The sequence below is a fragment of the Nycticebus coucang genome, chromosome 17 (genome assembly GCF_027406575.1).
Source record: "Nycticebus coucang isolate mNycCou1 chromosome 17, mNycCou1.pri, whole genome shotgun sequence".
Lineage (NCBI taxonomy): Eukaryota > Metazoa > Chordata > Mammalia > Primates > Lorisidae > Nycticebus > Nycticebus coucang.
This window is the reverse complement of record NC_069796.1, coordinates 76748559-76772219: the sequence shown is the minus strand read 5'-3', so window position 1 is coordinate 76772219 and position 23661 is coordinate 76748559. Positions and strand designations below refer to the sequence as shown.

Sequence of the window (23661 nt, the reverse complement as noted above, 5' to 3'; positions counted from 1 at the left end):
CATCCTTAATACTGGAAAAGCTTTCAATGCAGTTTTAAAATAGGCAAAATTAATCTATAGCAATGGAAGTCAGAAGGGGGTGACTGACTGGGTTGGCTGATTGAGAGAGGCTCATGGGAACCTTCTGGGAGATGGAAATGTGTTGTGTGATTGGGGTGAGGGGTATCAGGGTGTAAACACAGGTGAAAATGCATCAAGCCTCTACCCCAAGATTTATGTAAGTTATTCATACCTCACTCAAAAGAAGGAAAGGAAAGAAGGAAGAGAAGGGAGGGAGGGGAGGGAGGATTCCAGCTCCTTCACAGGGCTGCTAGAGGACTGGTGGGTCCCTCCACAGGCTGTCCCAGGGCAGGAGAGTGCCATTCTCGTCTCTCTCTCTCTAGGGCCTGCTGCAGGTCTAGGTAAAGAAAACACAGCATCCAATTTTTTGCACCTAGGCTTCCAGGGTTCAAATCCTGGCTGTCACCTCTTCAATGATGGACCATGGGCCAAGTAGGGACTTCACCCCCACCAGTCTCCCCAGACATAAAGTGGGGACAATCATAGTATCTATGTCATGGAGTTGCTGAGAAGATTAAATAAGAACAAGAGAAAAACCTGAGCTCAGTCCTAGGCACGTGCTCACATTTCATTTCATATTCATGAATGAGTATTTCATCTCCTACTCGCAGCAAGCTGGTATTTAACAGGGGTTACTGTTCTCTTCTCCCGTGTTTGAAACCAGGCTCAGAGGACATATGGCTGGCCATGATCAGAGCCCTCCCCTCTTTCCCAGGTATCACGCTGTCTAGATGGGACAGGTATTGGTGAAATGTTGAGAGCAAGTGGCCCCCAAACAGGCCTTTGCCGCAGGTGTCACTGCCCTTTTTGATACTCTTCAGACATGTCCCCCCCACCATGGCCCACATGGCTTGCAGGACATGAAGGCGCTCCAGGGTCCACTGCTTTGTGCCCTATAAGCCTCCCTCTGTCACCTACCTCAGGACAGCACTCCCTGAGCCTGAGCACAGAGCACATGCTTGCAAACTTCTTGGGAATGAACCCCCCAGGAAGCAGTGAAGACGGTGGGGGGGCACATTCCAGGTAGGGGACGCCAGATGGCGTTGGGGAGTCAGCATCGGAGTGGCCGAGTGTGTGAGGGTGTATGGGGTGTGGGTAAACAGTGGCCTTGTAGGGACAAGGTAAGAAAGGGCCTGGGGTGGTGCGGCCGGGGGAGTGTAGGTGGAATGTAGTGGAGGGCCTTGACATTCTAGGCTGAGGCGTGAGTCCGATGACATCTATGGAAAACAATTTTATTTGCTTTTAGAAGAGCACTCAAATAGTTCAGATTCCTGCCCAAAGTCGCTGACCTCTGCTTCATCTTTGATCAAATGGAAACTTACGTAGCAGAGGCCGCAGCAAGGGATGGGGGTGGGAATGGGAGAGGAGGGATGCAGGCTCTGCAAGCTAGCACTCCGGGACCGTGGGTTTCAGATCCTGACTCTTCCAAGTAAAGGAAGTGCATCTATGGCCTGGCGGGAGGATGTTCAAAATACATCCCAATGGCCAGCCGCCCGGTCACGCCCCACCTTGCTCCCAAGCCATGGTCCCAGCACCCTCAGCCTCTCTGCTGGATCGTCACCAGATCCACACTAGGGCCCTGGCCTCCAGCTCATCCTGCCCCAAGCTCATCCTCATAAACCCGCCTCTCCATGCTCAGCATTCTTCAGGCTTTGCACTGTTAAGAGCGATGTCCTTGATGCTCTCTAATGTGACACCAGAGGTACTCTAGCCAGTTCAGGCTCCAGGCAGGTATTCGGGCTCAGAGGGAGACTTCCAGCTCCTTCTCTAGGTTAAGGTACTGGCTTCCCCACCCAGACCTGTTACAGGGAGCCTGTGAGAACATGACACAGGGTGGCCTCCAAGCTCTCATCTCTGGGGGTTCCATCTGCCTGCTCAGGCACCTTCCCCGAGGAAGGAGCATCCAAGTCCTCTAGTCAACTATTCTGACCAAAAAGCAGCAGCTCCCACATGCCTGGACCCCAAAATGCTCTGAGCAGGGAAAGGGGGTATGACAGAGTGGGCTGAGTATGGGCTCCGGTGTCACCAAGACCTGGGTTTGACTCTGGCTCCACCACTTACTAACCTCACAGGGTTTTCACCTCGTGGTGCCTCAGTTTCCTCAGCTATAATGTGGGGCTAACAGAAGCAGCTGCCTCAAGGGGTTGAAGCAATGAGATGACCATTACGAAGCGCTAACCTCGGGCGCTAGCACGTGGTCACACAAACAGTCGTAACTGGAAAGCCGTGAACCGTATTGTGCTGCAAGTTTTCAATGAAGAGTTCCAGCTACTATGTTTTTATTATTATAAATCTTCATGAGGTTAATAATTACCAAGAGCAGTCAGAGCCTGGGCGGTCAAAGACTGGAACATTCTGTGGCCAGGTTCTCCGAGGAGGCTGCTCCCCTGGAAATACAGAGTCTCCAAACACCCTGTGGGGCCTCTTTCCCAAGGATAATTACTGGCCTGTACAAAGCCCAGGTTGAAGCCCAACCATCCAAACAAACATGCCTCTCTCCCCGCAGGCACAGGCCAGAATAAGCGTCTTATGTCACTGATAACCACAGGCCAGGTTGGAACACTGTTGATCCAACCAGCGGTGACCTCATTTCCTTGGGTTACAATCTCAGAGCAGGAAGAAGGGGTGCTGACCCATTGTAGTCACAAAACAGCCAGAGACGGCCAGCTGTCCAGGGAAAGAGGAAAATTGTAACTTCTAATTCTTCACAAACCTGCAGGGCTTCCAGGGGTCAGAGAGGTTTCTGATAAATGGCAGAAAGGGCGTTTGATGAATTGACCAAAGGGGCAATGTTTTTTCCTACCAATTGTTCATGAAGGCTTCAGGATGCACCCATGAGGCCTCTCGTTGGGCTGCTCCCCTCTCTTCATCCCTGCCTCCCTCCGGCCACTGACGCTGAGAAGGGAGATGTGCTTAGCACAGGGCCAACGACTCGCTATGAAGTGTCCCTAGCATTTCCTTCCCTTACCCCTCATTTTTCCACCTCTCCATGGACTTGGTGGGGTCAAAGTGTCCAGTCCAGGATGCTCCCAGGACCAAAGAAGAGGACATTCTGGAGAAGGGGAGGTGGGAGACTGGGGGAAAGACTCCAGACTTTCGGATGAGACTGCTCATCCGATAACCAGCCCTGCCGTTGGTGAATGGTGTGCGCTGTCTGGGCTCACTGGAAGGGCCTTCTCTGCACTCTTACCAGCCCTGACATCAAAACTTATCTGTGAGCCATTGCCTCAATGCCCCACCTCTCTACGGGCTGAGATGACTAATGCCACCTCTCATGTTGTTACCAGGTTCTTAACTCAAAGGAGGGGAGAAGGAAGGGCCAGGAAACTTACATTCAGTGAGCACTTACTATATGCCAGGTACACAATGGCTTTACAACCTTTTTAGAGTTGCATGGAGAATACACAGGACATGAATAAACGCATGCAAAGATATGGATCTGCTGATATATATTTTTTTGAGCCAGAGTCTCACTTGGTCACCCTTGGTAGATTGCCATGGTATCTTTGCTCACAGCAACCTCAAACTCTGGGGTTCAAAGGATTCTCTTGCCTCAGCCTCCCAGATAATTGGGACTACAGGAGCCCACCACAGCACCCGGATATTTTTTAGAGATGGGGTCTGGCTCTTGCTTAAGTTGGTCTCGAACTCATGAGCTCAGGCAATCCATCTACCTCAGCCTCCCAAGTGCTGGGATTACAGGCATGAGCCACCGTGCCTGGCTGGACCTACGGATATTAAAGCATATCAGATATAGTAAGTACTTTCTGGCTAAATAATCTTGTTTCATCCTCAAAATATCACTTGTAGCCCACACATTCTCTGTCTCCTACCTCGCTTTTGTTTTGGTCTTTGGAGCATTTATCACTAATTGAAATAGTCTAGTTTTGTGTCCACTGCTGGTGTTTTCGGCTCCGAGTGAGCAGTCCTGGCTCTCCATAAGTTCCCAGTCAAGGACTGAGACCTGTCACACCAGCAGCGCAAGGGGCCCAGCCCTTCCCGATCCCTTGTGCTCCAGCCCACAGCTTTCTTCCTTTCTGCACACACACCAGGTACTTCTTGCCACAGGGTCCCCCACACTTGCAGGTGCTCTGCCTACAACACGTAAAGACACCTGCCTGGTTGGTGTCTGGTCCTTGCTGCTGTTACGTGTATCACCCTCTCTCTCACTTGCTTAGCACAAGATGGGTCTGCCAAGCCAAGTAGGCCCCCTCCCAGACAGGGTGAGGGTGCCTGGCATATGGTAGGTGCTTCATAATGCCAGTAAGTCTCAGTCTCTCCATTTCCATCTCTGATTCATGATAGGAAGATTCCTGAGACATCCCGTGCCCCAACTGTGCAGAGAGGGGAAGATGCTTATCTCGGACAAAGTCAAGGGGAAGATGCTTATTTCGGACAAAGTCATCCCCCATTTGGGACCTGGGGGGAATAAAATACTTTCTCTGAGCCTTGCATGGCCAGGGGATCATGCCTTGGGAAGCAGACAAAGCCTCTCCCAGGGGTGGAAGGGCAGCTTTGACTCTGGTCTATCCTCCCTCCTTTGGCCAGCAATTCTGAGACCCAGAGATGTTTGGCAACTTGCCCAGGGTCACACAGCAAAGTACTAATTGAGCAGAGACCTAGCTGTAGGTCTCCCAAGGCCTTATGCAATGCTCTTCCTACCACTCTATGAGGCCTCGTGGACTCTGGTGCCATCACAGGCACTAAAAACTGGGTCAGAGTGACAGGGATGGCAAATTCTGCTACACCACTGGAGGGCAGGAAGGTACGTCCAGAAATAAGGCCAGACCAGCCATTCAGTGTGCTGGTAAAGCACTCACGTGGGCTTGGGAGACACTTGCTTACTGTGTAATGACGGGAAGCTATCTTTATCTCTCTGAGCCTCAGTTTCCTCTCCTGTAAAGAAGGGACAGGACAGCTGCCTCCTGGGGCTGTTTGAGGATTAAAGGTGGTAATGCCTTTTTAACATGGCCATCTTGGGCTAAGCAGCTCTGTTTGTAGTTTCCTATTGTCTTGTGCCTGAGAGGGAGGCAAAGGAAACAAATTCCATGAGTGAGAAAGAAAATTCCAGTACTGAACAGGGAAGTGGGTGGCCAGGGCTCAGCTCTGTGATGACTTTCTGGACTGTAAACATAAAAACCAAGAGGCTTTGAAGCCTAGAGCCAGTGCCAAAGGCAGGAAGCCCCTGGGTCTAATTCTATCTCAGAGGGGCGTCCCACAAGGTCTTGACTGAGTAATTCCAATGGCATTCTGTTACACATGCCCCAGAGCGTTTACTAGGTTATCTGGACGACAGATAATTCTAGGAATCGTGGATGGATTAATTCTGCGTCAGCCACTGCCAGGAAGCCCACACTGATTCCTTGCTGAGCGTGGGCCTAAGAAATGAGAAGGGGTTTAGTGGAGGGGGCCGGGATCTGATGTCACCAGCCTCACCGGCTCCTCTGGTAGGAAGCTGCACCCGTTTCTCTGAACTCTTCAGCTCTAACATCAAATGCCCGCCTGATGATTCAGAGGGAAAAAAGCCAAACAAAGGCATGGCAGAGATGAGCAAGTTACTTCATTCATCTTTGGACCCAGGAGACCCCCCATAGAACTGAACCAAAACATTCTCTTCCAGCTTTAATAAAAGAAAATTAGCTTTTGCTTCAACTTTAAAACCCTTTTAAGAAAGGGGAGAGCTGACTGATGCTACAGATTTAAGAAATAAAAGTTGGAAGGTTCTGAGGTTCCTTTTCTTTGTACGAACTCTCCCTCATTCTTGTCTGGGGTCCCAGAACGCTCTGGAATGCCCTATCAGGGAAGCGTGACTTACACTTCAGTCGTTATGAATCCGGTGAGCTCCGAGAGGAAGAGGAAGAGGATGAAGAGGCAGCAGCAGACAGAGACTGGAAGAAACAACACAGAGATGCAAACTGTTAAGGGGGGCGCACTGATGATGGGAGGCCAGCTCAGAGGGAAGAGGAAATCGCACCCAGGACAGTGTGTTGGGGGCGCCCACAGGCCTCCCAAAGCCCCTTCTGACTTGTGGCCTCAACGAGAAGCAGGCCCACTCCCAGAAAGGCACACTGCCTTGGGAACTGATCTGCCCCTGGGGTCTGGATCAACCTCCCTGAGCGGTCAACCCTCCTGGGGGCCAGCCTGGCTTTCTTGCACAAGAGCTCTTTAATGAAGAGGCCAGACAAAAACAGAGGCTGCAAACTGGTGGCCACACATGTGTTCTGTTTGGCTTGAATGACGCATGTTTTAAAATGTGGAGTCCACATTGAACAATCGGCAGATTTCACATAAAAGGCCCACCAGTTTGCCACAGGCCTCACTACTCCCTCCTGCTGCCCTCATCCTAAGACTGAGACAATGTCTGCCATTTATCAACACCCCGTATGGTACCCTGAACAAGTGCCCATGGCTGCAGAAGTAGAAAAAATGAGATTACTCAGAGAAGAATTCTCTCTGGAAGGGAAGGAAAGTCCAACATGTCTGAAATGCAGAGCGTAGAGCGGAGTTCTGGAGCCGGCCCATGTCAACTGTCCATCTCACCCACATGGCGCCTGGGGTGATGCTTTAGGACAGGACATAGCAAGTGCCCCAAGGTATGGCCCTTAACTCAGATCGAAAGCCACGTCTCCTGACACGCCCTACATTCAGCCACCCAGCCACCCAAAGCCAATGGCTGTTCCCCAAATACGCATTTCATTTCTCTTCCTTTGCCTGGAACCATCTTCTCTCCTCCCCTATGGTCATCCTCTGCTGGGTGAACGCCTACTCATCTTCCCAAGCCCAACTCAAATGTCCCTTCGTAAGGGAAGCTCTCACACCCAGAGGTAGAGCTAGTCATTCCCACTGCTATTTGAACACTTCCCACATTTTATTAGTGTACGTTCCTCCCTCCAGACTGATACCCCAAAAGGTAAAAACTCCACAGCTCTAGCACTTGTCCTGGGTCTGGGGACATCAAGGCACTGATAGGTACAAAACAAGGGCTGAACACCCTCACCTGAGCTTATCACAAAAGAGCTTAATGGCTGAGGGTTCACACTCCAGGGTCACCCTGGGGCTCTATCACTAACCTGATGCATGTCCCTAGGTGAGTTTTTTAACCTCTCTGTGCCTCAATTTCCTTATCTATAAAATGGCAGCAATGGTAGCACCTGCTACCCAAAACAGAAAGGACATCTTGGTACCTCGGTGGCCTCAGGGGATTAGCACAGCACTTGGCTCAGAAAAGGTGCAAAATCGGGCGGCGCCTGTGGCTCAGTCGGTAAGGTGCCGGCCCCATATACCGAGGGTGACGGGTTCATAACCCGGCCCCGGCCAAACTCCTACCAAAAAATAGCCGGGCGTTGTGGCGGGTGCCTGTAGTCCCAGCTACTCAGGAGGCTGAGGCAAGAGAATCGCTTAAGCCCATGAGTTGGAGGTTGCTGTGAGCTGTGTGAGGCCATGGCACTCCACCGAGGGCCATAAAGTGAGACTCTGTCTCTACAAAAAAAAAGAAAAGGTGCAAAATCAATGTTTGTTGTACAAACGAATGAATGAAGGTAGGTAAAAAGTATTTCAACTGGAAAGGCCCTCTGATACTGAAGACATGGATGGAGGTTTTCAATCCATGTTTGGGCAAGACTTAAAGGCTCTCTGACTCTGACTTCTGAAACTGACTCAGACGTTGGGTGGGTAGGAATGTGACCCCAGGAGAATGCTTGCCGGTAAGAAACCTGGTGCAGCCAGCAAAGGGGGTACTGAACCTGAGACCCCACGATCCAAGGTCACACAGCCATGGTAAGTGGAGGAGGCAACATTCAAACCCTGATCTGTAAGTCTCCAGGGTCCTTGACCCCTCCCTCCAGTTGTGAACACACCTACCACAAAGTAATGAAATGGCATGTGTCTGAATCTGCCTACCCCACTCGGCTCTTTAAGGACAAAGACCTAAGTCCATTCATCAACACGGTCCTAGTGCTTGGCAGGGGACCTGGCCCTACGACCTGATTAATAAATATTTGTTCACTGAATGGTAGCTAAGAGCTGGCTTCCTGTGCCTCATGCTTTTCCTCTTGTGTGAGGAAATTCACCATTCTGAGCACTGCCTACCAGACCATATCCCTGGAGGGCCATCTGGCAGGACCTTCTGAATTTTAAAACACACATACCCTTTGACCCAGTAATTCCTCTTCTAGGAAAGCTACCTTACAGAAATAACCATATGAGGGTATAAAAAAGATATGGACAAGGATGTCTGTAATGGCAACAAACTAGAATGGGGTGTGTCACCCTCCAGGGGCTGGCTACATTACACTAACAGTCGTCAGATAATGGATGACACATCTGGAAAGAAGAATGTGGTAACCATTTATTCGCTGGTTGGAAAGGTGTCCAGGATGTATTTTAATATCAATAGAAAAAAGGCAGGTTTCAGCAATAATGATAGAGGTATAGCAAAGCTTAAATATTTTCCAGAAAATTCTAGCTGGTTACACATCTGATTGTTAAATGTATCCATGAAGTAGGAAACTGCAGAAATTGGGAAAAGGACGGACAGAGGGCTGAGCCACTGGCAGGTGGTAGGAAGAGGGGACAGGCAGGTGAGGGGTGTTCAAGCCTCATTTGATTTTCTGGACCAGGTTCATACACTAAGCAAGCCCTTTCCTCTTGTGGTCCCCTGACAGCCCTTCCTGGGGGATCAACACACAAAGCTGCAGAGTGATAAGAAGAGGAGGGTCATCCATGCTGGGAGGGCTTAGCATACGCCCTGCAAGGGACATTGTCTTTGGACACATTTAATCCCCAGATCAGGAAACTGAGGCTCAGAAAGGTGAAGTGACTTGCCCAAGGTCACACAACTGCTCAATGGGAGAATGAACCTTGCTCTGCCTGAGAGCCTGTGTGACAGGCATCCTGCCAGGCAGCTGAACTGTTCCCTGGGTTTGCCAGGGCTCAAGAAGGTAACTGCAGCTTCAACATGTCCAGCCAAACTGGGGGTGAGGGAACCCCAAGGTCATCCCCCAAGTGAACATGGCCTGATCCCAGAGTGGGCTCCAATCTGATTACCTATTCCCAGGGCCCTGCTCAGGTAGCAGGGCTGAGACAGTCAGTGGGCAGGGTCCCTTTCCCGCACCAAGGGGTGGGGAGTGCAGGGAGGTCCACCTGAGTCCCAGGCCTGGCTCCACCTTTTGTGAGGTATAAAACTTTAGACAAGTCACTTCTCCGAGCTCATGTTCTCATCTGGAAAATGAGACTGAAGCATCCTTGGCTTGCAAGGTGGCCTTGGTGTGCTTTTTACTTTTTTTTTAAGAGTCTCACTTTGTCACCCTCAGTTGAGTGCCGTGGCGTCACAACTCACAGCAACCTCCAGCTCCTGGGCTTAGGCGATTCTCTTGCCTCAGCCTCCTGAATAGCTGGGACCACAGGTGCCTGCCACAACGCCCGGCTATTTTTTGTTGCAGTTTGGCCAGGGCCGGGTTTGAACCCGCTACCCTAGGTATATGGGGCCAGCACCCTACTCATGGAGCCACAGGTGCCGCCCATATTTTTTACTTTTAATCAAATGTTTTATTGGAAAATAATAACAGATACAAAGGTAGTATAGACAGTACCCCTACAGTTACTTTACTCAGGTCCTCTTTACCTTAATGTCTTATACAACCATAGTACATGTGTCAAAATGAAGAAATTAACACTAGAATGGTACCAATAACTAAGCTACAGTCCCATGAATGGCTTATCTCTGTGTCAGAAACTGATGTACGATCCCACTTTGCATTTAGTCATCCTGGGTCCTTAATCTCTTAATTTGTGATAGTTCCTTGGCCTTTCCTCCGTTTTTCAAGGCCTTGCCACTTTAGAAGAGTACTGGTCAGGAATCCATAGAATGTCCGTCCCCCGATCTGGGATTGTGGTATTTAAGATGATGTTATATAAGATGAGCAGAGCTGTGGTTTCCTGGGAAGATCCCACGGAGGTGAGGCACCTCCCGGTATTGCATGGGGGTTCATGACATCGCGTGGGACACCCATCCCCAAGCCCCCGTTTCCTCTCCCAGGAGCAGTTACTATTGACCTACACCTTGCAGGGTTACTCTACGGATAGAGATTAATACATTAACAGCCTGGCCAAGATGCTCAGGGTTTCTTCCCTCCCTCCCGCCTTTCCTTCTCTCCTCCCTGGCCCCCACGCTGTGCGGAGGGCAGGCATAGGGATGGGGCTGGAGGTCAGCTACTCACTAATAGCCCCGGTGTACGTTGGCTGCGTAAGGTCCTTGGGCACCTTCCTGTAGATGTCAAACCTGCGGAAGGCAAGCAGAACAGGAGTGAGGTGGGCACGGAGGGTGGGTCTCCAGTCAGTGAGCTGTGGTGCGACATGGCTCAGCCAACCATGCTTCTTCCCAGAACTCGCTCCTGCCACTCCTTCTGGGGACCTCCTCCAAGAGGGCTTGTGGGAACTCTCTCCATAGGACCCCTACCCCCCACAACACCCTAAGATCACATCCCTCTGTCATCTTTTCTTCACAGCACTTACTGCCCAAGGTCATTACAAATGACTCGACTGCTTATTTGTCTACACTTCTCAGTGGGTCTTCCCCCCCAGCAGAATATAACCTCTGTGAGGGTGGGGCCTTGTAGGGTTTTGCCCCCTGCCATGTTCCCAAACCCTACCATGGGCCTGGAGCATAGTAAGCACTTAATAAATAATCGTGAAATCAATCGGACCCCTGTGTCTCGGGTGACTCTGACGCTAGAGGAAACAGGAATGAACGCACAGCCTTTCTCGAGCGCTGCATTCATGCTCTGCGTCACCTCTCCACCTCCTCCTCCTGGTTCTACTCTCCACCCCCACCCCCCCGCACCCCCTACCAGTTTCTGCTGCCTGCTTCTCGGGATACTCTGCTTAACTCTAAGGCATGAGGTTACAGAAAATCCTGCCAGAAGCCCAGTCTCGGCACCAGCTCGTGGTGGCTCTGCCCCCGTCTCGTGTGGTTCCCGCTCCAGAAGAGACAGATGCCTTTGTTTCCTATGGATCCCACCACAGCACGGGAAGTCGTGGGGTGTGGTGGAAGAATTCAGGTTTTGGAAGAAGACAGACAAGGATTTAATTCTGGCCCTGCTTTACTGCTGGCTATTTAGGTGTTAAGGCCATGGAATCTTGGCTGGTCCTCTTCCTTGCTGGGTGACCGCAGGCAAACAACTTCGCCTCCCCGAGCCTCAGTTTCCTCATCTGTAAAAATGGAGCTACCACTACTAGACCCTGCAAGGCTATTGAAAGGAGTTAAGGGAAACAAAGTCCATACAGGACTTGATGCAGAGAATTCACAGGGAGGTTTCCCGTGCACTTGGCTTCCTGCCCTTCACTTGAACCCAAACAGCAGACAGTTCTCACACAGGAGAGTTTTATCCAGAGGGTCTTTGGTGCACACGGCATTCCCAGGCTCCAGGGTAGAGCCTGACCTAGTGGAGAGGGCGGTGGCTCCTACCCTCGGGGATGACAGGCCAGCGTGTGGTTCCTCTTTGGCAATTGGGAAACGAAGTATGCCCTGCTAAGCCCAATGCAACAACTTGGAAATCTTGCGTAAGGGCTGATATTTGACTCTGTGTTTTCATCCTAATTACACGTGAAATATGCTCAGTTTTTTAAGACCTCAGGGGAGAAAAATCCTCGTAGGCTGCCAAGTCAAAAGGTGCTACTTTCTCTGCTGCTTGCTCAGTTCCCAGTCACCTCTGCTTGGGCCCCTAAGAGCAGTAGCAACTGGGGCTGGGGTTGGGACGGAGATTGTGCAACTCGCCCACCCAGACCTACCCACCTCTCTTACTCAGAAAATGCAGAATGCTTTAGCATCAACAGGTGTCCTAAAGATAGGGGCATCAGCTGTGGGATCAAGACTGCCTCAGCTCAATTGCGACCACTACTGTGCAATCTTGGACAAAGAAAAGGAAGAATGCCGTGTGCACCAAAGACCCTCTTGATAAAACTCTCCTGTGTGAGAACTGTCTGCTGTTTGGGTTCAAGTGAAGGGCAGGAAGCCAAGTGCACGGGAAACCTCCCTGTGAATTCTCTGCATCAAGTCCTGTATGGACTTTGTTTCCCTTAACTCCTTTCACAGGGTCGCTGGAGGAGGCCAGAAGGGGGACCCTAGCTTAGCCTCAGGTCCTCCTGGAAGTTTCCTGTAGGAGGTGAAGTGTGAACAGAGCAGGAAGATGAGAAGACAAGAAGGACAGAGCAGCCCAGGTAGGGAGAAAAGCAAAAGCTAAGCCTAAGGGTAGACCAGACCCTGGGAGCTGGGTGCTGCTGTGACTTCCATATGGGGCATGGCCTGGGTGTGGAGGGAGAGGAGGATGATGAGGTGGGAGGGGTGCAAGAGAGGGTCTCACATCAATGCGATTAGGGGCCAGGAGGGCAACCCCCGGTAGGAGGCTGTCAGAGGTCAGCAAATTTGGGAGTTTGTGGGTGGGGAGAGGGATGAAGTGGAAACAAACAGGGGGTAGCTGTTACTGAGTCTCAGCTATTTCCTGCTGGGAGGTATGAGATCAGGGGACCAGACCTTCTGATTTTTTCAAGAGAAGCCCAAAATTTGGAATTTTACATGGAAGGTCCCTACTGTCAAATGCTGGGCGAACACTCTACAGGACAAAAGAGTCTGCAGAGGCTTGAGGCCCAGCTGTGGCTGTCTGAGCAAGAGAAGGCTGTGGTTGGCCTGTGTCTCAGAAAGGCCAGATTGGGCCAGAGTCGGGGACACATGGGCTCCCGGAAGGAGAAACAGGTGACAGAGAGCCGGGGAAGTGGGGAGGAAACAGGAGAGGTCTCATCTTCTCCCTGCCCCAACTTGGTCTTTGATCTGCAGAAAATGTGTCCCTTGCTAGGCCTCAGTTTCCCTGAGTGTAAAATTAAGGGTCACATAGGGGACCTAAAAGTTCCTTTCCAGCTGAAAACTAACTTCGTGGCAGTACCCTAGGGCTACAGAAACTCCAGGTGTTGTATCAACCCAGCTGTTGTCCCGCTCACTGTCAGGGGCCCACAGGCAGAGAAACTGGGTCTCACAGTTTAAAAAATACAGGAACCATCATTTCAAAACTGGGAGTGTAGTGGGAAGTCAGAGGCTGCTTAAGGTGAGGAAGCAGGCATGGCCCAGGGCAGAATGTCAGAGCCCAAAAAGGGCAAGGAGGGGAGAGATGGAAGATTAGTACGTGCAGGGGACTGATCAGATACATATCTAAATTCAGGACAATGGGGGTCAGGGGCCTTACTGTAGGGGCAAGGAGGTTCAAACACATGGTGTTAGGGTAGAAATGGAGCTATTGGTGTGAATTCATGATTTTCAACTTATACAGACAAATACTGAAAAATACATTAGAATATAAACACATCATCCAGACATACATTTCCTAGCTCTTTCCAAAGAGAGGGTCCAGGAACAGTGACAGCCTAATAGCAAAAAGTGCAACTAGAGCCCAAACCTTAGTTCTAATTACTATCCTCCCTACTCAAAGGAATTGGAGCTCCTTGGACCAAAAGGTGATTCTGGGGGCTGAACAAGAAAAATAAAAAGATCAACTTGCTGAATCATATGTCAGAAACCAAGAAACTGTTCCAGAAATGTAGGGGAGATAGCAAAAGGAGCCAGCTTGAGGGGGCTCCCACTGGCCAAAGAAAGGATAATATGAGCATCAAAATAAATAATGATCATCATAGATTATAACCCAGTGGATAAAACAGAAAGCCACTAATCTACATAGATACAACCAACAAATGAATCAAAAGTGTGATGAGGACTAGAATGAGGACATACCTTCATACCATAAAACACTCAGTTACAAAGGGAGAAGAGTAACTTTGCAGTGGAGAAACTTAGCAGACACCACCTCCACCAAGTGAAGAAAGTGACCCTGGGCAGTACGGAGACGGAGTCGTGTCAGCATCATGTGCCTCCCGAGACGGTGCACTGAGGAGGGCGCAATGTGGAACTCTAGCCTAAACTGCACAGCTTCACTCCAATAGTGAGCAAACATCAAACAAAACCACACTGAGGAGCATTCTGCAAAATAACTGGCTGGCATTTGTCAAGTGTTAAGATCATGGCTGAGCGCCCATTGCTCAGTAGTTAGGGCATCGACCACCTGCTCTGGGGCTGGAGGGTTTGAACCCGGCCCGGGCTTGCTAAACCGCCCCCCCCACACCAAAAAAAAGTTAAAAAAAAAGTGTCAAGGACAAGGCTGAGGAACTTTTACAGACTGAAGGAGACTAAAGAGGCATGACAACTAAATCTGATGTGGGATCCAGGATGAGAAAAAGGACATCAGTGGGACATTTAACAAAACTTGAGCAAGATCTGTAGCTTGGCTAATACATTATACAACTGGCTAATAGCATTGTATAATGCTACTTTCCTGGTTTTGATAATAGTATTGTGATTATGTAAGATGTTAACATTTGGGGAAGCTTGGGTAAAGGGCATACGGGAACTGTGTACAATTTTTTGCAATTCACGGGACAAGTCTGAAATTATTAATTTAATGGATATGTAAAAATACATCTAAAGGGAGAGATGCCACTTCACAACCCCACTTAGCCTGCTTTCTTCACATAGGCCAGGTGCCTGTAGGCATCTGAATCGGAGATGCTGGTTTAACAAATGTAGGCTGAGTATGCGGGGGTTTCAAGAAGAGTATGCTTTTGTTGAGGATGGGGACAGAGGAGGTAAGGAGGCTGGGTGATAAATAAAGCTCTAAGAGGGAGGTGAGATTTGGACCAAACTACAGGAGGCAAACCAGGAAAGTGCTCAGGAAAGAGTAAATGATGTCCAGGCATGATCACTTCTAGTCCATGCTGGGCACTTTGACACAGATTGCATTGCATTTATTTCTCACAATAACCCCAGAAGATACTGATATCCCATTTTTCCAGTGAGAAAACTGAAGCTCACCAAACCAGTGAGTTACTGAGCTGGGATTCAAAACCAAGTCTGAGTCCATAGGTCATGGGTCTTTCCACTGCCCCATACTTATGGGAATCACAAATTAGTAGCTTATTGGTAAATTAGATTAAGGTCTTAAGATTTTCCTTGCCTCTTTTTCCAAGGATGCTGTCCCAGAGCAAAGGAGAATCTCTTGGAAGACAGGGACTAGTTCAAAATTGTTAATTAATTCAATAGATATTTACTAAGTAAGTACTTTATTTATCTACTCTACCAGGCAGTGTTCCAGAGGGTGGAGAAGTTCAAGGCAGACTGAGCAAGGCAGACCTGGGCCCTGTCCTCATGAAGCTGCCAGTTGAGCAAAGCTTTGAGCTCCTTAGAAAGGGCCACCTAAACACTGTGTAGTCTAACAATGACTCCATTCCCACGACACAGTGGGGAAGGACAGGTGAGGTAAAGAAAGCTGAAAAAGATCCCAGTTTCAGAGCTGACCACAAACCAAGTGATTCAGCAGTGAATGTCACTGAGAGAATGGGCCACTGGGAGGCTGGTGAGAACCATAGGCATGTGACAGACCAGGAAGTTAGCCGTCTCACTGCGGTGATGTGATGTGACCAGTTGTGGCCGTGCTGCCACCAAGAGAATGTAGAGGAAAGGGGAAAGAGAATAGGGAAGGAAAAGGGGCACTTTAGTGTGAACCTACTACATGCTAGGGTCATGCTAGGCCTCATTTAATTCTCTCAACCAAATTTTAAGTTAGGGATTATTGTTCCATTTTGTACATGAGACTCAGAGAAGCTGGTGACTTGGCTAACCTCACACTGGTTAGTGGAAGTGCCATGGTAGAGATCTGAAGCTAGGACTAATTTTATGTTCTTGCTGCTGTTTCCAAGGCCCATTTAGGTGGGAAATAATTCTTAAGAAGAAAATTAAAGAACTGGAATCTCTTAGCTTCAAACAGAGAAAGCTAAAGGATGGATTTTTTTATGGTCACCAAATAAAAAATGCTCTCTCCTTGTCCTCCTGGTAGGCCGAGTTTCTCAGGGCAGGTCCGGCAGCTTTGCTCTTCAGCCCTGCCCAGACCAGGCCCTTGGGGAAACTGAGTCAAATGAATGGATCTACACAAGAGTAAGGCCCACAAGCCGGCAGTAAAACCAAGATTAAGACAAAATGGATGCTGGTAAATCTGGGTGATAGGAACCTGGTGGCCTCGTGTCCTGTTCTCTCCACTTCTGTGGATGTTTAGAAATTTTTACTTTAAAAAAAAGGTAAAATGGGCTGAAATTAAGGCAAAATAACAATCAACTGAGTTTAACAAAGACTGACCTTGGATGCCTGGAAGGGAGAGAATGAGAGTAGTAACTGGCGGTAGCTGGGCAAGAAGTTTATCCCCAGGTAGGACAGATCCAAACCTACGAGCCACGGGGGCCCCTGCCCGCAACACCCGCAATGGTCAGCTCTGACAAGGGCCCTAAGATCGACATGCCCAATCCACGTGCAGTACAGTGGAGAAAAGAAAGCCTCAAAGAGGAGTGACTGGCCCAGGTCAAGGTAAGATTAAACTCAGAAGTTTTTTATTGTTTTCTGAGACAGAGTCTCACTTTGTCACCCTTGGTGGACTGCTGTGGCATCATAACTCACAGCAACCTCCAACTCTTGGGCTCGAGCGATCCTCTTGCCTCAGTTTTTCATTTTTAGTAGAGACAGGGTCTCACTCTGGCTCAGGCTGGCCTTGAACTCTTGAGCTCCACCAGTCCTTCCACGTCGGCCTCCCAGAGTGCTAGGATTACAGGTGTGAGCCACTGCACCCAGCCTAAACTCAAGTTTTTAAAATGGAACAAGCTAATAAAAAGCTTGAGAATCCTTGGCAGCTCTCACGCCTTGGGAAGGTGATATGTATGTATGCCGGAGGTTCTTAGCCAAGTGAGGTCTTGCCCCTTGGGGGACACTGTCTTTTTTGGTAGGTGATAAATGGGTGGGGGTGCTACTGGTACCTTGAGGACAGAGGCAAGGGGTGCCGCTGAGCATCTCACAGTGCACAGGATGGCCTTGTGCAGTGAGTAACTGTGAGCCCCAAATATGCATACTGCTGAAACTGAGAACCCTGTTGTACACAGAGCAAACTTCCCACTCGAAAGCTTATTTTCCCATTGAACTTGTGCTCTCTTCAATGGGCTTCTGGTTGCTTCTGCTCCTGCTGGCTCACATCATGGCCACATCCTTGATGGTCCCCACAGAGAACAGGGGTCTGGAGTTAAGCTGTCTTTCCTGCTCCTTTTTTCCTCTGTGCCTGAAAAAGCAGAGCTCACTTGGAAAAACCTGAGCAAAGGAACCCAAGGGAAAAAGATAAAGACCATCTGAATTCACTTTGTGACTTATCAAAATGGTGCAGTAAATATACAAGTATCACTATTTTTTTTTTGACAACTTTTCTTCTTTATTTCACAGTACATTGACCAGCAGAAGAGGTATTACAAAGGGTTAAATGCATCAGAGGCAAATGTCATCCACAAGAGGAATGTGTGCCCCAAAGCGGGTGGTGACAATAACGATCTTTGACATAGTTCACAGCAACTATGTTGAAGCTTCAAAATGGCAGAGGCCAGACATGGTGGTAAGAGCAAGCAATGCCTGCACTCGTGTATGAACGATGTGGCTCTACTCTGAAAAATATTTGGATGTGCGTGGGAGAGGAGCTCTGTTTCTCAGAATCTTAGTTGCATATATGTTGGGTACTTACTTGGTGCTAGTGAAAACCCTTTAGGGGTTTCTCATTGATGCAGAATAAAGTCCCAATTCCTTAAGGGTTTTCAAGGATTTTTATGATAAAGTCCATTCTCATGTGTTTGCTTGCAGTCCCACAATGAGCCTGTTGGCCTTTGTACCAACAGGTCTCTTGTCCTGAACGAAACGCATGCTATGAACTGTTCCTTTTCATCTGACTCTTCTCGTTCTTTGGGACTCAGTTTACATATTATCTGCTATAGAAAGACTTTTCTGACCACCCAAGACCAGGTTAGTTTTCTTTCATCTGTACCCTTGTAGCACTTGTTCAAATTCTCATTAAATAACAAGTGTCACTATTTTAACCAAACAGGTGCCAAATCTGTCCCTCCAGCTTCATCACACCTTAGGATACAGGTAAAAGTCAATGGGAACACAGGATTTACTTAACAGAAATCCACTTTACAGGCCACATCCAGCCTATAGAGAAAGGACTACATAACCCAACCCAAAATAAACACACACGTCTTACCCTGCTCCCAAGCAAGGAAACTGCCTCTGGAAACGTCTGACTAACGGATTTCATCTGTAATTTCTTTTCATAGCAGAATGCCTCAGCTTTGCTATTTTAACTTTTGCTGCTTGGGACCTCACTTCTCCCCGTTCTTGCAGAAGAATCTCAGCTCACTCTGCGGTTCGCCATATGTGGGTGGCTACTGGCAGGCGCTTGTGATGTCACTGTTTCCGAGGCTTAATGAAATTAGACGCCATTGAGGAGCAAGTCATTGGAAGTGGTGGGTCATTCATCCCAAAAATAGCCATCAGGGGTTTTAGTTGGAGCTTTGGCCTGGTCAACCCTGCCCACTAGCCTGTCTGAGACAGGAGTTGGGTGAAAAACTCATTTGTTCACTTACTCATGCCCTATACCTGACTGAGAACCACTGTTACCCATTGGCTGTGCTAGTGTATGTGTGTGCATTTACACGTGTGTGCATGTGTGTGTGTGGGGCGGGCATGGAGAGTAACCAAGCCTGCCAGAGCCAAGTGGCAGGCAGGATGAGTGAGCCCTGAGATCACGTCATTGCCCCTTGGATCCTGACCTTGACTGCTATTATTCAAACTGCTATTATGAGCTCAAACCAGTCTTCCTCTTCTGTCAAAAAAGGAAATAAAGTTCATCTCAGTCTCTAGCCGAGATGGAGAAGCTTTGAGGGAGGGATAATAATAATAACTGCAATCACAGAAAGGGCCACTGCTACCCCCACTGGGAGAGCTTATCTGCACCAGGCCTTGGGCTTAGATGGTGCCTCAGGCTTAGACTTTGCATTCCTCATTTCAGATCACTCTGAGAGCCCTGTGTGGCAGATAATAGCATTCTTTCCACTTTACTTGCCCGAAATGCAGGGCCAGGACTTGAACTCACACAGTCTGGCCGCAGGACATTTGCTTTTTACCACTGGGCCACATTCCTGCCTGGAAGATGGAGACAGGCTAGGAGGTGAAGGGGTGAAGGCCTAAATAGTAGGTCTAGGTGATGACCCCTGCCCACATCATGGGTAATGCTGATGTCACCAACATCTATAGTTTTTTCCCTGCACTCTCTCCCCGGACCTCAGTGCCCACACAGAGGTCTCTATCATAGCATGGCCCCCTACCTCTGGTGGCTTTTACTTCTATCCCAATTTGCCTCTACCTGAGACCTCTCCCACCCCAAATGCCTTCTCTGACCACAAACTCCTGGTGGTCCTTTCCACAAAGACCAAGTCTGATAAAGCAGAAGAGAATTTAGTCTGATTGTTGGGCTTCCAGAAAGCCAGACAAACCACATTCCCCATCCGAAGGCAGTTCCCCCATCTCCCTGGGCTCTGAGGATTTATACCTGGCCCAGTCCAGAGAAGACTGCAGGGTCTGCCACTCCTGCTGGGCTGAGTCAGATCTGTCCCTGAATCTCCTGTGGGTCATGCAGGGCCTGGCCCATTAAGGGTGCTCAGTAAATTCCAGGTGAAAATATAAAATGATGTCTGCACAAGGCTATTCACCACAGCTCCAGCTATAATAGCAAATGACTGGAGACCATCCAAACATCCAGCCAGAGGGGACTAGTTAGTACACTGCAGCTCATCCATAAAGTGGGGATGGTACAGCTGTTTGGGGAATGAGGAAGGTCTCTAGATATGGATATGGAAAAAGGCTCTGTGCAGAAGGCTACGACCCATTAAGTTTCATGTGTGTTGGGGAGAGGCATAGTGATAAAAATGGATTTTCAGATTCGGTGCCTGTAGCTCAAGTGGCTAAGGCACCAGCCACATACACCAGAGCTGGTGGGTTTGAATCCAGCTCGGGCCTGCCAAACAATGACGACTACAACCAAAAAATAGCCAGGCATTATGGCAGGCACCTGTAGTCCCAGCTACTTGGGAGGCTGAGGCAAGAGAATCACTTAAGCCCAGGAGTTGGAGGTTGCTGTGAGCTGTGATGCCACAGCACTCTACCCAGGGTGACAGCTTGAAGCTCTGTCTCAGAAAAAAAAAAAAAAAAAGGATTTTCATCCTTGCTTATACCTTTACAAAGAAACAATGTAAGTTGGAACCAAAAGTTCATACAAATGGTTACTTCCATTATTCTTTGGAGATACATGAAAATATTAAATATTTAGAAATAAATTTGACAGAACTACAAGGAACATATACTGAAAACTAGAAAACACAGCTGAGGGAAATAAAAGATGACCTAAATAAATGGCAAAATGTACCACGTTAGTGGGTCAGTAGACTCGATATTGCTAAGATAAAATTTCTCATCCTGTTTTCCGGCTGGAACCATGGAGGGTGTCGAAGATAAGGAAAAGAAGGTTCCTGCTGTGCCAGAAACCCTTAAGAAAAAGCCAAAGAATTTTGCAGAGCTGAAGATCAAGCATCTGAGAAAGAAATGTGCCCAAAAGATGCTTCAAAAGGCAAGGAGGAAGCTTATCTATGAAAAAGCTAACCATTGTCATAAAGAATACAGGCAGATGTACAGAACCGAGATTCGGATCGCTAGCTTAGGTTAGGCAAAGATTTTTTTTGGAAGAGATAACCCAAAAGCCCAATTCATAAAAGAAAAAAAGCTGATAAATTAGGCTTCATCAACTGCTCTTTGAAAGGCACTGTGAGAAGAATGAAAAGATGAGCCACAGTCTGGGGAAAATATATGTGAATCACTTATCTGATAAAGGATTTATATCCAGTATAAAGAACTCTTTTTTTTTCAGATTATATATGGGTATGAACGATGAGGTTACATTATTCGTGGTTGTTAGGTAAAAGTCTAAGTTGTAGCTGAATCTTTCAAAGTGTAAAAAACACTTAAAAACTCAGTAAGAAAACAAACAGCCTGATAAAAAATGGACAAAAAGGGGCGGCGCCTGTGGCTCAGTGAGTAGGGCGCCGGCCCCATATGCCGAGGGTGGCGGGTTCGAACCCAGCCCCGGCCAAACTGCAACAAAAAAAATAGCCGGGCGCTGTGGCGGGCGCCTGTAGTCCCAGCTACTCAGGAGGCTGAGGCAAGAGAATCGCATAAGCCCAGGAGTTAGAGGTTGCTGTGAGCCGTGTGACGCCACGGTACTCTACCCGAGGGCGGTACAGTGAGACTCTGTCTCTACAAAAAAAAGAAAAAAAAAAAAAAATGGACAAAACGCCCTGGTGTTGTGGCTAACACCTGTAATCCTAGCACTTTGGGAGGCCAAGGGAGGAGAATTGCCTCAGTTCAGGAGTTCCAGACCAGCCTGGGCAAGAATGAGACCCCCCATTCTACTAAAAACAGAAAAAACACCCATTGTGGCGGGTGCTAGTAGTCCCTGCTACTTAGGAGACTAAGGCAGGAGAATCATTTGAGCCCAGGAGTTTGAGGTTGCTGTGAGCTAGGCTGATGCCAGGGCACCCTAGCCTGAGGCAACAGAGTCAGACTCTGTCTAAAAAAAAAAAAAGTCAAAGATTGTTTCTTTTTTGTTTTGTTTTGTAAGTCAAAAGATTGTTAAAGAGACATTTCACCAAAGACTTAACTTATGGTAAGTCTGGCCAAGAACCAAAAGATGCTAACATCAAAGTCATTGGAGAGATGCAAATTAAAACCACAGTGAGGGGTGGCGCCTGTGGCTCAAGGAGTAGGGCACCGGTCCCATATGCCGGAGGTGGTGCATTCAAACCCAGCCCTGGCCAAAAACCAAAAAAAAAACAAAAAAAACCCACAGTGAGATGCTATTCTACACTGATTAGAATGGCTGAAATTATAAAGACTGATCATACCGAGTGTTGGTAAGGATATGTAACAGCCACAGCTCTCACACATTGCTGGTGAGAATATAAAATACTGCAATCACTTTTGGAAAAGAGTTTAGGAATTTCTTTCCTTTTTCTCTTGAGGCAGAGTCTCACTTTGTCGCCCCCGGTACACTGCCCTGGCATCATAAGTCATGGCAATCTCCAACTCTTCGGCTCATGCAATCCTCTTGCCTCAGCCTCCCAAATAGCTGGGACTATAGGTGCCTGCAAAAGCACCCATTATTTTTAGAGATGGGATCTTGCTCTGGCTCAGGCTGGTCTCGAATGCCTGAGCTCAAAGCAATCCACCCACCTTGGCCTCTCGGAGTACTAGGATTACAGGCATGAGCCACTGCGCCCACCCCTAGCAATTTCTTAAAAAGTTAAACATACACCTGCCATATAATCCAGCCATTCTAGACTTCTGGCTAAAAGAAATGAAAGCATATGAGTATGCCATACAAAGACACGTTTATGAATGTTTATGGAAGCTTTGTTTGCAATAGTCACAAGATGGAAACAACCCAAATGTCCACCAACAGGAAAATGGATAAACAAGGTATGGCGTATCCACAAATCACAACACTCTTCAGCAATGCAAAGCAATGTAGCACGGACACGTTATAACACGGCTGATGCACAAAATAGTTATGCTGAATGGAAGGCAAAGTGGAGTATATACGATTCTATCTATATACAATTCTAGAAAATGCAAACTAATCTAGAGTGACAGCAAATCATTGTCAGACCAAGGAGGGAGTAGGGACAGGCATGAACTTTGAGGGGTGATGGACATGTTCACTATCTTGTGATGATGGTTTCACGGGTGTATACACATGTCAAACTGCTCACATTTTACACTTTTTCTTTTCTTTGAGACAATCTCATCCTTAGCCCTGAGTACAGTGCCACGGCATCATCACAGCTCACAGCAACTTCAAACTCTTAGGTTCAGGCAATCCTCTTGCCTTGGCCTCCCCAGTAGCTGGGACTACAAGCGCCCACCACAACGCTTGGCTAGTTTTTCTATTTTTAGTAGAGATGGGGGTCCTGCTCTTACTCAGGCTGGTCTCTTAACTCCTGAGCTCAAGAAATCCACCTGCCTTGGACTCCCACAGAGCTAGGATTACAGGTGTGAGCCACCATGCCCAGTCAAATTTTATAATTTATGGACATGACATTTATTGTAAGTCAATTATATCCTCAATAAAGCTTTTTGAATAAAAAAACTTAATAACAGCCAAGATCGAAAGACATCAAATACATTAGGCTGGATTTGAACCCGCCAGCTCAGGAGTATGTGGCTGGCGCCTTAGCCACTTGAGCCACGGGCGCCAAGCCAATCCATGAATTTATAATGACACTTTAAAAAATAAATAAAAGGGAGCGGTGCCTGTGGCTCAAGGAGTAGGGCACCGGCCCCATATATTGGAGCTGACGGGTTCAAATCCGGCTCTGGGCAAAAACTGCAAAAAGAAAACAAAAGGCCTTACTAGACAATACCTTTAGAGCTGCTAGGCCACCAACTAATTATTCTGGAAGCTGCTAAATAAAAGGAAGGCACTATTCTTTCTTTTTATATAAAATATGTGTCTAGGTAACCAAATAGTTGATGAGGGCAAAGTTCTATTTTATAGACTAATTTCAAAGAAAATTCGGAAGGACTAACAGAATTAGTAA

General features: G+C 48.1%; 1 protein-coding gene across 3 annotated transcripts in view; it reads right to left on the bottom strand.

Moving 5' to 3' along the window:
* The window catches only part of ERGIC1 (endoplasmic reticulum-golgi intermediate compartment 1), a 113189-nt gene that overhangs the window by 49293 nt on the left and 40235 nt on the right, over positions 1 to 23661 (bottom strand). For all 3 annotated transcript variants that reach the window (XM_053565932.1, XM_053565933.1, XM_053565931.1), the window contains exons 2-3: positions 10278 to 10339; positions 5876 to 5948 (exon numbers count right to left, since the gene is read on the bottom strand). In XM_053565932.1, the coding sequence (XP_053421907.1) occupies positions 5876 to 5948; positions 10278 to 10339 (135 nt within the window). The remainder of the gene's footprint in view (positions 1 to 5875; positions 5949 to 10277; positions 10340 to 23661) is intronic.